Here is a 12,528-nt window from a genome sequence, read left to right on the forward strand (position 1 = left end):
TATTTCAAAAACATGGCAAAAAAAAAGAAAGAAAACTGCCCGCGGCCCCCTGCTGCCGCCCCCTATCTGTAAGTGTAACATCCAACACCACTAAAACTGCCCTAAGGGGTTTCACAATCTGCAAGGACAGCATTTTTAGGCTCCAATTATAGCAAGGTTCACTGGGGGAAAGAGTGAGGGCACAAAAGCCTGAAAATGGACATTTTCTTCCTTACCATTAGCTGCTGTTGGATGTTCCTAAGTTTAAATATGTGTCCAGTGCAATGGTCTCCAGGAAATGGGGGTTCATGATGCGCTTCGGACTCAGAGGTTAACGTATAGACGTCCAGCTCTCGATGGTGCCTCACAGAACAGTCTCCGTAAGGTATCTCATAGGATAGACGGCTCCAGGAGTCTGGTTCTCTGGCGTTCTCCCTGGAAGCAGGCAACTGCTGGTTAACACACGTACGTTCTGCTCCCGGCGGCTCAGCACCAGCCCTCTGCTCTTACCCGGCTGCTCTGGGGGACCTGCAGCAGAAGTCTGGTTTGGGCACTTCCCCAGGGATTCAGGCATGGCCCTAACTAACTGCTCCATCCCCCTCAGAAGAGGTCACAAATGGATTAAATGAGAACTGCAGGATTCCTCCTAAACAATGATGTTTTGATCAAGATAAAGAGAGGTCTGGGAGCTTAAAATAGTTAATATTATGCTAACAACCAACTTAATGAGGAAATGTGAGGAGGATGGTCTTAGCCTGGTTTTCACTAGAAGCACGGCTTATTACGCATTTCTCTCAAATTGGGTTACATCACACGTTAACTGCAGTGACTATACTGGGAAGGGAAGAAGTAATCAGTACAACCCACGCAAGGACACTCCAACTTTTGTTGACAACTCTCAAAGTCAACCATACAGACCACGACTGGATGCCATATACGCTATTCTTGTCAATACAATTAGGAAACCACTTGGTTCTAAGAACTCCAAGTTCAAATTTTTTTCATTTGGAAAACAAACAACCTTGCTCAACTAGTATCATTATAAATGAAATAAGGCCGACAAAGGCACAGGTGTGTAAAAAAAGCATTTCTGGGAAAGGCCTCAAAACATAAATTCTCTTTATGAACCAGGAGATTGGTAAAGTACCCCAGAGATTCTGGAAGAAGGAGGAAGGCTACGTTTGAGATCATTGTTTTAAAATGGAAGAATTAAGAATGAAGCATGAAGAAGAAACAGACATGCCACCCACGGACAAATGGGAGGGATGACACACGACTCCCTCTCTGCAGTGTTTTATTTACTAAATCACACCTGTCTGTCATTAACAACTCACCAGATAATAACTGGAATTTGAAACTAACAATATGTTATATAAGAAAGCCCAGAAGTGAATAATTGTATGCTGGCTGAGTAACAATGAAGGCTGTTCCAAAAGAAAACCACTGTAATGTCCATACTCATGAGCGACACCCCAGCAGTTGTTTAAAATGAACTTGGTATACACTCGGCTAAATCCTTATGTGCTTACCAGGTCGCTCTACTCTGAATGAAGTGACCTCAAAAAGAAAAGTACAGTTGACTCTTCTTGGGCAACGGGGGTTTGAACTGCACGGGTCCATTTACACACAGATTTTTCTCCCCAGAAATACAGTACGGTTCTATAAACGTATTTTCTCTTCCTTATGACTTTCTCGGTAACATCTTCTTTTCTCTGGGCTCCTTTACTAGAAGATTACAGTGCGTAATGCATGTAGCATACAAAGTTTACATTAACTGGCTGTTTATGTTATTGGTAAGGCTTCCGAGCAACAGTAGGCTATTAGCTTTTTGGGGAGTCTATACTTACATTCGACTTTTGATTGCACAGAGGGTTCGCACCCCTGCGCCAACAATGGACTGTTCCAGGGTCAATTCCACTTATAAGATAGTCACTGAAAGGTTCAACTGAATGACTCGACTAAGTGACCAATCAGCTATACCAAATAAAGGGGCGTGACTTCTCTGTAAACGGAGTTTTGAAGCTCAATTTGGGTTGCCATTGTCGCTAACTCTGGTTAACTGTCTGACAGAATCGGTAGCATAGCTGATTACTCAGATTACCTCCTACAGCCATACTCCACTAAGAAAAGACCTCTGAAAACAAAACCTGATTTACAGACCCCATCCCAGCGTGAACCAAGTATAATCCACTAAGAAGAGAGGACTGTTTGCCGAGGCAGGGGCAACTAAAAAGTGACGTACTCCATTCCCAGCAAAATGGAATTCTCCACCAACCTTGCCACTATTAACTCTCGAACTGCTTCCTTTCTACTGTCTAAACCTTGAGAAACTGCCATCTGTAACCACAGACTATTTACCTTCTGCCATTCCCAGGCTCTCCTTCCAGAGGAAGGTGCTTCTGTTGCCACAGTCCCCCCCAGGTGCCAAGAACCCTTCCGTCTCCCGACTCACTGTCCCTGTGAATTTGTGTTGCTTCCTAGTCTGTCTAGATACCAAAGACCAGTCAATGCATTTATTCTCCCACTGACTTCTGGGAACACCTGGTGCTGACACCCTTCCAAACCCATCGTGCCTGCAGGTCTGGGTCAAGCCCACCGTTCAGCAAGTATCTGTGTGCCAGGAAGCATTCCAGGTGCTGGTGATACAAACCAAAATCCTTACCCTGCTGGAACTTCTATACTTAGCAAGGGAGACGAGGACGGCCAGATTAAATAAAACAACTGGTATTCTGGAAGACAGCAAGTGCTTTGGAGAAAAATAAAGCAGTGTGGTGGGATAGGAACACCCCACTGAGGCGGCACTTTAAGCCAATACATTTTGTGCTCTGTGTTCAGCATCATATAAAATTTTTACTGAACCCACTAATAAAATGTGGCAAAACTCCAGGCATAAGAACGTTTACTGCAACTTTAGGTATAATAGTATTAAAAACTGGACAACCCCTGGTCAGTAATGAGAGGCCTATTTGATAAACTGATCTCTGGACTATTACGTAGCCATCACAAATAACTGAAATAATAGTTCAGTAACACTGAAATCTACAACATTCAGTGAAATAAGCAAAATAAAAAGCATAAAACTGTAAGTCTAGGCAGTAAAATGCACAAATAAAAATAGTGTCACAGTGGCTGGGTTTTAGGTTGTCTTCCCCAAGATTTTAATTCATGTTTTTAACAAATTTTTTCAAGTCCCCTATTGAGCCAGGACTCGTTGCTGGTCTGTTAACGCTTTTACTCACTTGTGTGTTAGTGAAACTTTCTATAATTTCATCAAAGGCCCAGCCTTAACCTTGTCTACTTCACTCTTGGGTGACCTTTCTGCCCGTCTTAGAAGCTTGAGACCACCTAAAGGGAGCTAAAACCATCTTAATCCACTAACAGATGGCTCTGCCCACCACCCCCCAGCGTCAAAGACGCCCCTTCCCAACAGTGTGTTTGCTCTGTTCCACCTGCCCTCCCTCGGTACCTGACGGGGTAATGCTCCCCCGGCTGCCTGCTGTTTTCCACCCACTTCTGGACCAGCTCCTTCCTGCCTGCCTGCCTACCAGTGCGGTTAAACCACCAGCAGGAGACAGAGGGGCGGTGCAGCAGAAGGGATTACTGGGGCCCTGCTGGGTCAAGAAGCAGCAGCATAAATCTGCACTCCGCCCTGGAGACCAGATCTCACCGAGGAATCTGGCGCCTGGGGGGCATGTGACAGCGGAGACATTTTCTGGTGGTCACACCTTGGGTGGGTGGGTGGGGGGGAGGTTCTGCAATGCACAGGACAGCTCCCCACGAGGGATGACCAGGCCCAGACTGGCAGTCGTGCTGACTTTGAGAAACACTGCTGTCAACCCACTGACCCACTTTGTCCTCTACATTTTGTCCCCTCCCGCCTCGGCACCAGTCACCCAAACGTTTCAAGGCTCTGCAATTTGGCTCCCCCTCACTCCACTGGCCACTAAAACCTCACGGTCACGGGTGTCCACTGATAAGAAAATACCAAATCCGGTGGCTTTTCTTTGTCCTCGTCACCCTCAAGTTTTGCAGACTTTTAAAATAGCAACTGGATTCTTCTGAACTTTATTCTCTCTGGACGTTCATAAAGAACCATCCTATTTTCCTCCGGTTTTCTCTGGCTCTCTCTCCTCCTCCTCACATGGTGGATGTGAGCACAGCACACATCAGCTTCCTACCCTCTCCCACTTCCTTTCCTCCTTTCCCACAGTCCCACCCCACCTCCCAAATCTCTCTCCAGCTGCAAAGTCCGCGTTCCTGTCCCACACTTCCACCGACTTCCATGTCTTCACCAGAATGTGCGGTGGGCATTCTCCGACGTCAAAACTCAGTTTCATGTTCCCCCACCCCCCAAGGCGGCAGCAACCCGACTGATTTCCATGAATTAACAGTGGTCATCCCTAGTAACACCACTTACCTTCTTCAGAACATCCTGCTGGTTCTGGCTTTCCCATTCGGTGCCTTACTTCACTTCCTACGGGCCCTGAGTCACCTGGACTCTTGCAGTCACTCTTGTTACAGGCCAGCTGCCCTACACCCGCCACCGCTCCCCAAATCTACCCAACAGAATCATCTTAAGGCAACAGTGAGGTCTCCTCCTGCCCCAAAGTTTTGCTGTGCCTTCCCATTATCGCCTGTCTGCTGGGAGGGAAGCAGGCACGGTGTATGCCCCCATCGCCTAGGCTTTCCCTTCTCCTCTTAAGCATTCTACAGAGCAGCACCCCACGTGCACCGTGTGGATATAAAGCAGAAAGCCACACAACTTCACGACCAAGGCTGCTCAGCTGTGAACGCCAGAATGACAACTGTCTCGTTCCGCTCTGCGACACGAGCTTCGCTGGCATGACAGCTGCAACATGTCCATGTTAAGGCACTGGCTTAGTAACACACGTAAATCTGGCCTAACATTCTGGGGCTGTGTTACAGAAAATCCACGCTCTTCCAACAACAGGATCACAAAACAGACAGCCACGTACGCAGAAGAGTGATGAGGGATCCAGGACGGATGAGGCATCACAAACAGACTTCCCAGCACTGAAGGGGGCTATTTAGCTCGCCACGTGCCGCCTCCCTAACACTTGAACGCAGCCGGCCCCCTCCTCCTCCTAACTGCTCTAACGTCGGTCACACCCGCGTTCAGTGTCTACATCGTTACACATCTAGAAGTGCCGATAATGGCTGCTTCACGTAACGACCTAAGAGAACTCTCCCTTTCTGGCACAACTTATTATTTTCTCTTGAATTAAGTTACCCTCTTTTTTCTAAGTACTCCCAGCTAGAACTTTGTTTTTATGGTCTTGCTTCACAATGGAATTCTCAAAGACCATTCAAGGAAACATTTGCTAACACCCACTAAGCAGCAGGCATCCCACTGGATGCCAGGGCCACCAGATAAATATGGCAGCTCTTCTCCAGGACACGTGCAAACACACGGACTACAGTCAACCATGGAGCGCTCCTACACAGCCACAGTCTGGCTCACTGGAGGTATGGTCCCTTCCACGGAAGCGAAAAAGCAAGAAAGAACTAGGAGTTTTACACTTGCAAGTGTGGCATCTCATGCACTAAACATACCATGTTTCATCAAAATTACAATGCTACTTCTTGTAAAAGTGTCGTTACTTTATGCATCACTAGGAAGGAAAAAACTTGAGTGAATTATGACATGACATTGTAGCAGTGTTGATCAGAATGTATCCGATTTCACAGCCAGAACAATGTACACCTTAAAAGAGATTATTAACAGGGGCGCCTGGGGCTCAGTCAGTTGAGCGTCTGACTTCAGCTCAGGTCATGATCTCACAGCCCGTGAGTTCGAGCCCCGCATCAGGCTCTGTGCTGACAGCTCAGAGCCTGGAGCCTGCTTCAGATTCTGTGTCTCCCTCTCTCTGCCCCTCCCCCCTCTCAAAAATAAATAAATGTTAAAAGTTAAAAAAAAAAAAAAAAGAGAGAGAGAGATTAACACAGGGTATAAATATAGCCAAACACCCTTTTGCATATGGCAGTGGTAGCGAAATGGTCAAGTGACCTGTTCAAACCTCATCGGTTTCCACAGCATGCTCTGATGAATGATAACATCCGCCCGTCACCCGTGCCCCTGAAGTGAATGGGCAGCAGGTGCACGTGAAGACAGCAGCTCCGAGGCCAAGGACTGAGCTGCAAGGCGCCTCGGCAGATTGTGGCTGTGGCTTGGTATACTTCAACAAAAATAGCTAACACACAGTGTTCAAACTTTTAAGTAGCTGAAAATCGTCAAATAAAACCATCTGCAGAGAAAGAATTGCTGGCTGGTGATGGGGCCAGTCCAGGGAAGGAAAGTCAAAGCCATGCTCTCTCTCCATCTACCTTCCCCTTCTCCCCACCTCCCCAGTGAGAACACGGGGCATAGCTAAATGTTCTGTAATCCCCAAAGTACAGAATTCCTTTATGTAAAACTACCACATTTCCCATTTCACAGCCATTTTCCTTGTTTAGTCTCCTATGGACTTGGAGATCAGCTGCCCAGCCTTCTCTCTTGATTAAAAGCCCTCTCTGGGTCACAGTTCGTAATTACGTTGTCCCTCGGCTTTGTAGTTCTTCCACAGAGGGGACTATGCCTGAGTATCTAAAGTTTACCTTAGAAAAGTAACACAAAGATTTTACTGCAACCAAATCAAGTCTGGCAAGACAGAAAAGCACACCCACAAGTTTACTTGCAGTTCTGGTTGTTTCTACTGGGGAATTAATAGGCACCACAGCCTCAGCTGGGATGTTTTGTTGCTGTTGCTTCCAAATGAGCGTTGTACAGATGAGGACGGGTCAATGCTGTGGGTGGCAGTCTCTCCCCAGGTCCTTTCTCCTCCCAGGGAGGACACCACCCCTCTGAAGAAAGGGGTTCTGTCACTACTAATGGTGGCAATTACGCGGCATGGAGATGCTTCATTCCTACTCCACCACACAGTATTGAGGTCTCTTAAAAATTTCTTAGACTGTCACATTCAGCCAGACCCCAGAACAGCCTTCAAGACAGAGAGGCCAACACCACGGTGACCTTGAAACTTTCAATCATCCTCTCATGACGCAATTTATACTGCTCCCAGCCACTCCCAGGCACCCCGCATTTCACCCTGAGTTTCTAGTACGACCCCCCAGGGCAGTCTCTCACCAGGCACCGAAAGCCCCGGGGCGCTGCACCGCCATGCTCTCTTTGCTCTCTTTACTCATCTGTCATCCGGCCGAGGACAAGGACCACACTGCTCCTGGCTGGCGGGGCCTTGCTACCCTGCTCACTCTCTTGACACACTGCAGGTACTCAAACAGACGCGCGGATTTCACTCCAGGGCGGGAGAGTACCAATATTCCTCTGTTTTGCTCACGATGCTTACCAACGGTTTGAGATCACGGAGAACTCGCTCTCTGTGAAGGGTGAGACCCCCTAAAGAAGCAACTCCGGTAAAGCCCATGTAGCGGCAGAAATGGCTTAGAAGGTGAACTTGGCAAGGAACTAGCCCCAGCGCATGTCCCAGGTCAGGGGGAGACCACTGCTATGAGGATACTACTGGGCAGCTGGCGAAAAGGGAACCTAAAGCCCATACGAGATCGTATTAATGTTCTATTAATGATAAGTGCACTGTGATAAGAATATGATGAGGGCACCTGGGTGGCTCAGTCGGTTGGGCATCTGACTTTGGCTCAGGTCATGATCTTCTGGTTTTTGGGTTCGAGCACTGCATCGCTCTCTGTGCTGACAGCTTGGAGCCTGGATCCTGCTTCGGATTCTGTGTCTCCTTCTCTCTCTGCCCCTCCCCCCGCTCACGCTATGTCTGTTTCTCAAAAATAAATAAATGTAAAAAAATAAAAATAAAAAAAATATGCTTAAATACTTAGGAATAGTGGGACCGGTCTGCAACTCATTCTCAAGAGTTCAGCAAGATCGTATATATACAAGTACAACCACCGATAAAGCAAGCATCACAAATGTGCGTGTAGGTGAACAGCATACAGGAGCTCATTGTTCCGCTCTTGCCATCTTTTCTATGGTTCAAGAGTTTTCAAAATAAGAGGCTGATTTAAAACATTAACCTACAAAAAGGCAGGGGCAGCAATTCTTAGTTAAGGCAGGGAGGAAACGAATATCATTTGGGTATCTACTGAGAAATGGGCAGGTGCGTGTACTGTTTAATCCTCGTGTGAATCCTTCCACGAAGCGCGACTCCCAGTTCAGAGGAGAGGATGTGGAGACTCAGAAATACCAGCTTGCTCTCGCGAGCCACACCACGTCCGTCAGCAGTTCGACACACCTGGCTTCCAACGACACACGCTGCCACTTGGAGAAGGGAGAGCCTGGGCGACAGACCTGGCCTCTCTGAGCGAGCGCCACACTCTGGAAGAAGCCCCTAACGGGCCTTCCGCACGGGGGCTGCAGCAGTGAAAGGGGGCAGGAAGCAAACTCTCTAATAGTGCCCGGCACACAGGCGGTGCTCTCCTGACGCAGCACTCCCTACAAAGGCTGGAGGAACGGATGCGAATCCCAGGTGGACAGACCCAGAGCCTGTGCTCTCCCGCGATCTGATGCCGCGCCGCTCTGGTGCAAGGGGTCGCTCTTGATGGGAAGCCGTCGCCAGACGACACACGGAGGGTCACTGGAAGGCAGAGGAGAGGCCTGGAGGGGAAGAAGGTCTTCGACAAATCCAAAGAACGTCCATTCCGGGCCCAGTGCCGTCCACCACACGGGCATTCCTCCGGTGGTAGAGAGTTCTGCCAAGTTTCTCAACAGCACATGCAGCTCGGGTGCCCGGCGAGCAGCACGCAAGGTGCAGGGGAACGGTCCGGCCCAGGGGCTCGCCGCCCAGCGATCTTCGAAGCGAGCACATTCCTCTCAGATGAAAGACATGTCAACTCTGACAACCGAGCCTCTCAATCTCCTTTTAAAAAAGGACACACTAAATTGTTCACCACATTTGTCACAAAACTGATACTAACTGGCACCTACCATTCCCTAAGGGGAAAAACTGTTCTGCTTGCCGTAACGAATCACCACAAATTCATCAAACTGCATTGAATTTAGGTTCCCCTGGAGGCGAGATCACAAGAGCATATGAAAAAGCAGGGCGCTAAGGTCTGACTAGAAGCCCCCTGGGGCGCCTGGGTGGTTTGGCCAGTTAAGTGTCAGACTTTGGCTCAGGTCATGATCTCACCGTTCGTGAGTTTGAGCCCCGCATCAGGCTCTGGCTGACAGCTCAGACCCTAGAGTCTGCTTCGGATTCTGTGTCTGCCTCTCTCTCTCTGCCTCTCCCCTGCTTGTACTCTGTCTCTCGCTCTGTCTCAAAAATAAATAAACATTTAAAAAAAAATTAGAGGGGCACCCGGGTGGCTCAGTCGGTTAGGCGGCCGACTTCGGCTCAGGTCACGATCTCACGGTCCGTGAGTTCGAGCCCCACGTTGGGCTCTGTGCTGACGGCTCGGAGCCTGGAGCCTGTTTCAGATTCTGTGTCTCCCTCTCTCTGACCCTCCCCCATTCATGCTCTGTCTCTCTCTGTCTCAAAAATAAACGTTTAAAAAAAAAATTTTTTTTAAAATTTAGAAACTCCTTTTTATCATTGTCTGGTCCAAGACAGATTATTTAAGCTTCTCGGAGCCAAAGCTTTTTCATCTGTTTACAAAAAAGTGACAATAATATCAGCTTTCTTACAGAGTTGTTCTAAGGATCAGAGATACACTTAGTATTACATTAGTTAATAATAGTTTCTATTTCCTTCCACAAAGGAGGGGTACACACCCTAGTCACTTCCTTTTTACAGCTGCGTTTGTTAACGGTTTAACAATGTACGAAACACTGAACTATGTGTTTTATTTACGTCACATCGCCTCATTTATTCTTCCAACTATGCTGTGAAGGAAGCTATCACCCCAATTTGCAGATGAGGAAACCGAAGGTGTGAGAAATTCAATGACCTGCCTCGCAGCTAGTGAGTCACAGGGCCAGACCCAGGGCTGGTGTTCTAACCACCAGACAAAACCGCCTCTGCTGACTGTTTCGCCCTAGAGAATGCAGACCCGTGAAACACACGAGGTATTTCTAACATACCCTCTTTGGAGGGTTACGTTTTGGGGGCGTACACATGTGTTAGGGGCCTGAGATTCATGGCCCACGGCTTCCATGGTCATTTTTCTCTCTACACTCAGAGAGGCTACCTGGGTTCTAACTCCAGGGCTCCATGACTTCTGGAACACCTTGATCCTCCAACAGCCAACGTTCTGCATTTTCTAGCCTCACATTACTGCACTACTTCCAGGATCTTAAAAAAATAATTTTTAATATCTTACCATGTTGCTAATCACATTTGCAAAAGTATCTAACATACCAACATTCACAGAATAAGTAACAATTAAAGTTAAGTCAAAGTTTTCTTCTAATTAAAAAAATTTTTTTAACGTTTATTCATTTTTGAGAGACAGAGAGAAAGGGCGTGAGCAGGGGGAGGGGCAGAGAGCAAGGAAGACACAGAATCCGAAGCAGGCTCCAGGCTCTGAGCTGTCAGCCCAGAGCACAACATGGGGCTCGAACCCACAAACCGTGTAATCATGACCTGAGCCAAAGTTGGACGCTTAACCAACCGAGCCACCCAGGCGCCCCTAAAGTTACGTCAAATTTCTACTAGACGGACATCTAAATATTTACTGATGTGGTCAACCTTGGTTGTTGATACCCCTTATTTAATCAGATTTAAGGCACCAACCTGATTCAAATAACTCTCAGGAATTAATTTTCAGGTGTAATGTGAAGTCTAATTTTCCCACTAAGGCAAAGTTCTTAATCTCAACTGCATCTTACAGTTACCTGGAGGAGCTTTTTTAAAATCCTGATTTCCAGATCACGCTTAACACCAATTAAACAGAAGTCTCTAGAGGTGGCCCTCAGGCGTCAGTATTTTTTAAAGCTCTCCAGGAGATTCTAATGTATAATCAGAATCCTGACGTACAGCCAAAGCTGCAAAATACCACATTAAAGTAACCTACAGATGCAAGTTCATTTTAAAAAGAGTAAGTTAAGGCTGGCAAGACTGCGATAAACACTGAAGCTGTAAGTACTGTATCCTTTGACCTAATTATAGCATTCCTCGTCATTTACCTTACAGAAATAAGTTAACAGAAGAACTAATAGGTAAAAACGAGGTCCTTTGCCGCATTCATTACTTAGCTTCGGATTTTTTAAATGTTAAAACTAACATTCAACACTAGGTAAATGGGTTAAATACTCGAGACAGAGTATTTCAGAGGGCCCCCAAAATAATTATAAAGACCACAGAAATAGATAAGAGTAGGAAAAAGTAAAAATACCAGAACACAAAACAGAAAATCCACTGCAATTGTTTAAAACAACAATGCAATGTGGGAGGTAATATCTGATAATGAAATAAATCTGTCTTATTGGTGGTGGCATTATGAATATTATGTCTAACTTAACGGTTAAAAAAAATAAATGCTAACTCTCCCTCTTCATTACCATTCTTGCTTCTGGCCTAAGTCCGAGGACAGAGACCGCACAGTGCAAGTGTCCCTGAGAGCTAAGGCAAGGGAACACAGAGAAATAAGCCTGAGTCTGGACTCTGACACAGGAATACTAAATTCATCCCCAGACCAACACCAGGCACTTCAAATGGATCCTCATCTAAGAAACCCAGACTGACCAATCCCAACTCACTCAGCAATGCACTTTCTCTTTTTTCTACCCTCTCCCTCCCCAGATGACTGAGGTCACCTAAGAGATGACAAAGAGATTGCTATTTAAGTATTACTTGTGAGGCCCCTGGGTGGCTCAGCCGGTTGAGTGTCTAACTTTGGCTGAGGCCATCTCATAGGTCCTGAGTTCAAGCTCCATCAGACTCTCTGCTGACAGCACGGAGCCCACTGCAGATCCTCTGTCTCCCTCTCTCTCAAAAATAAATAAATAAATACTAAAAAAATATTTTTTTTAAATAAAAAAAAAAAAGGATTACTTAGATTTCTATTTCTTTTTTTCAACTTTTTTTTTTTTTTTTTTTTTTTTTTAATTTTTGGGACAGAGAGAGACAGAGCATGAACGGGGGAGGGGCAGAGAGAGAGGGAGACACAGAATCAGAAACAGGCTCCAGGCTCCGAGCCATCAGCCCAGAGCCTGACGCGGGGCTCGAACTCACGGACCGCGAGATCGTGACCTGGCTGAAGTCGGACGCTTAACCGACTGCGCCACCCAGGCGCCCCTAGATTTCTATTTCTATAAAGCTGGGTTGCTCTCTCGCAGAACACAGGATTCTTTGTCTATTCCATGACAGCTACTGGCTTCATAACTACTTACTAGCCTCCTCATACAAAGTGTACTTAGTGAAAAGAGACACACAGGCACGTGAGGATTCTCTCGAGAGGGAGACCGTTATCACTGTGACTAAAACCAAATTCCGGGCTGGGGAAAGAGAAACGTTTACAAAATAATCTGAAACTTGGAAAGAATAACAGAACTGGATAAAATAATTTGAAACTGATGATAAAAAACAGACCAGAAGAAAAGTCCAGTATCCAACCACTCGGAGA

The 12,528-nt window shown here is 46.7% G+C and overlaps 1 protein-coding gene across 1 annotated transcript in view; it reads right to left on the bottom strand.

The window, feature by feature from the left end:
* The window catches only part of AKAP13 (A-kinase anchoring protein 13), a 336,564-nt gene that overhangs the window by 162,717 nt on the left and 161,319 nt on the right, over positions 1–12,528 (bottom strand). Inside the window, 1 exon segment of the mRNA XM_019460188.2 lies at positions 216–414. Coding sequence (XP_019315733.2) covers positions 216–414 — 199 coding nt within the window.

The sequence above is a fragment of the Panthera pardus genome, unplaced genomic scaffold (assembly GCF_024362965.1).
Source record: "Panthera pardus isolate Hobbes unplaced genomic scaffold, ASM2436296v1 HiC_scaffold_24, whole genome shotgun sequence".
Lineage (NCBI taxonomy): Eukaryota > Metazoa > Chordata > Mammalia > Carnivora > Felidae > Panthera > Panthera pardus.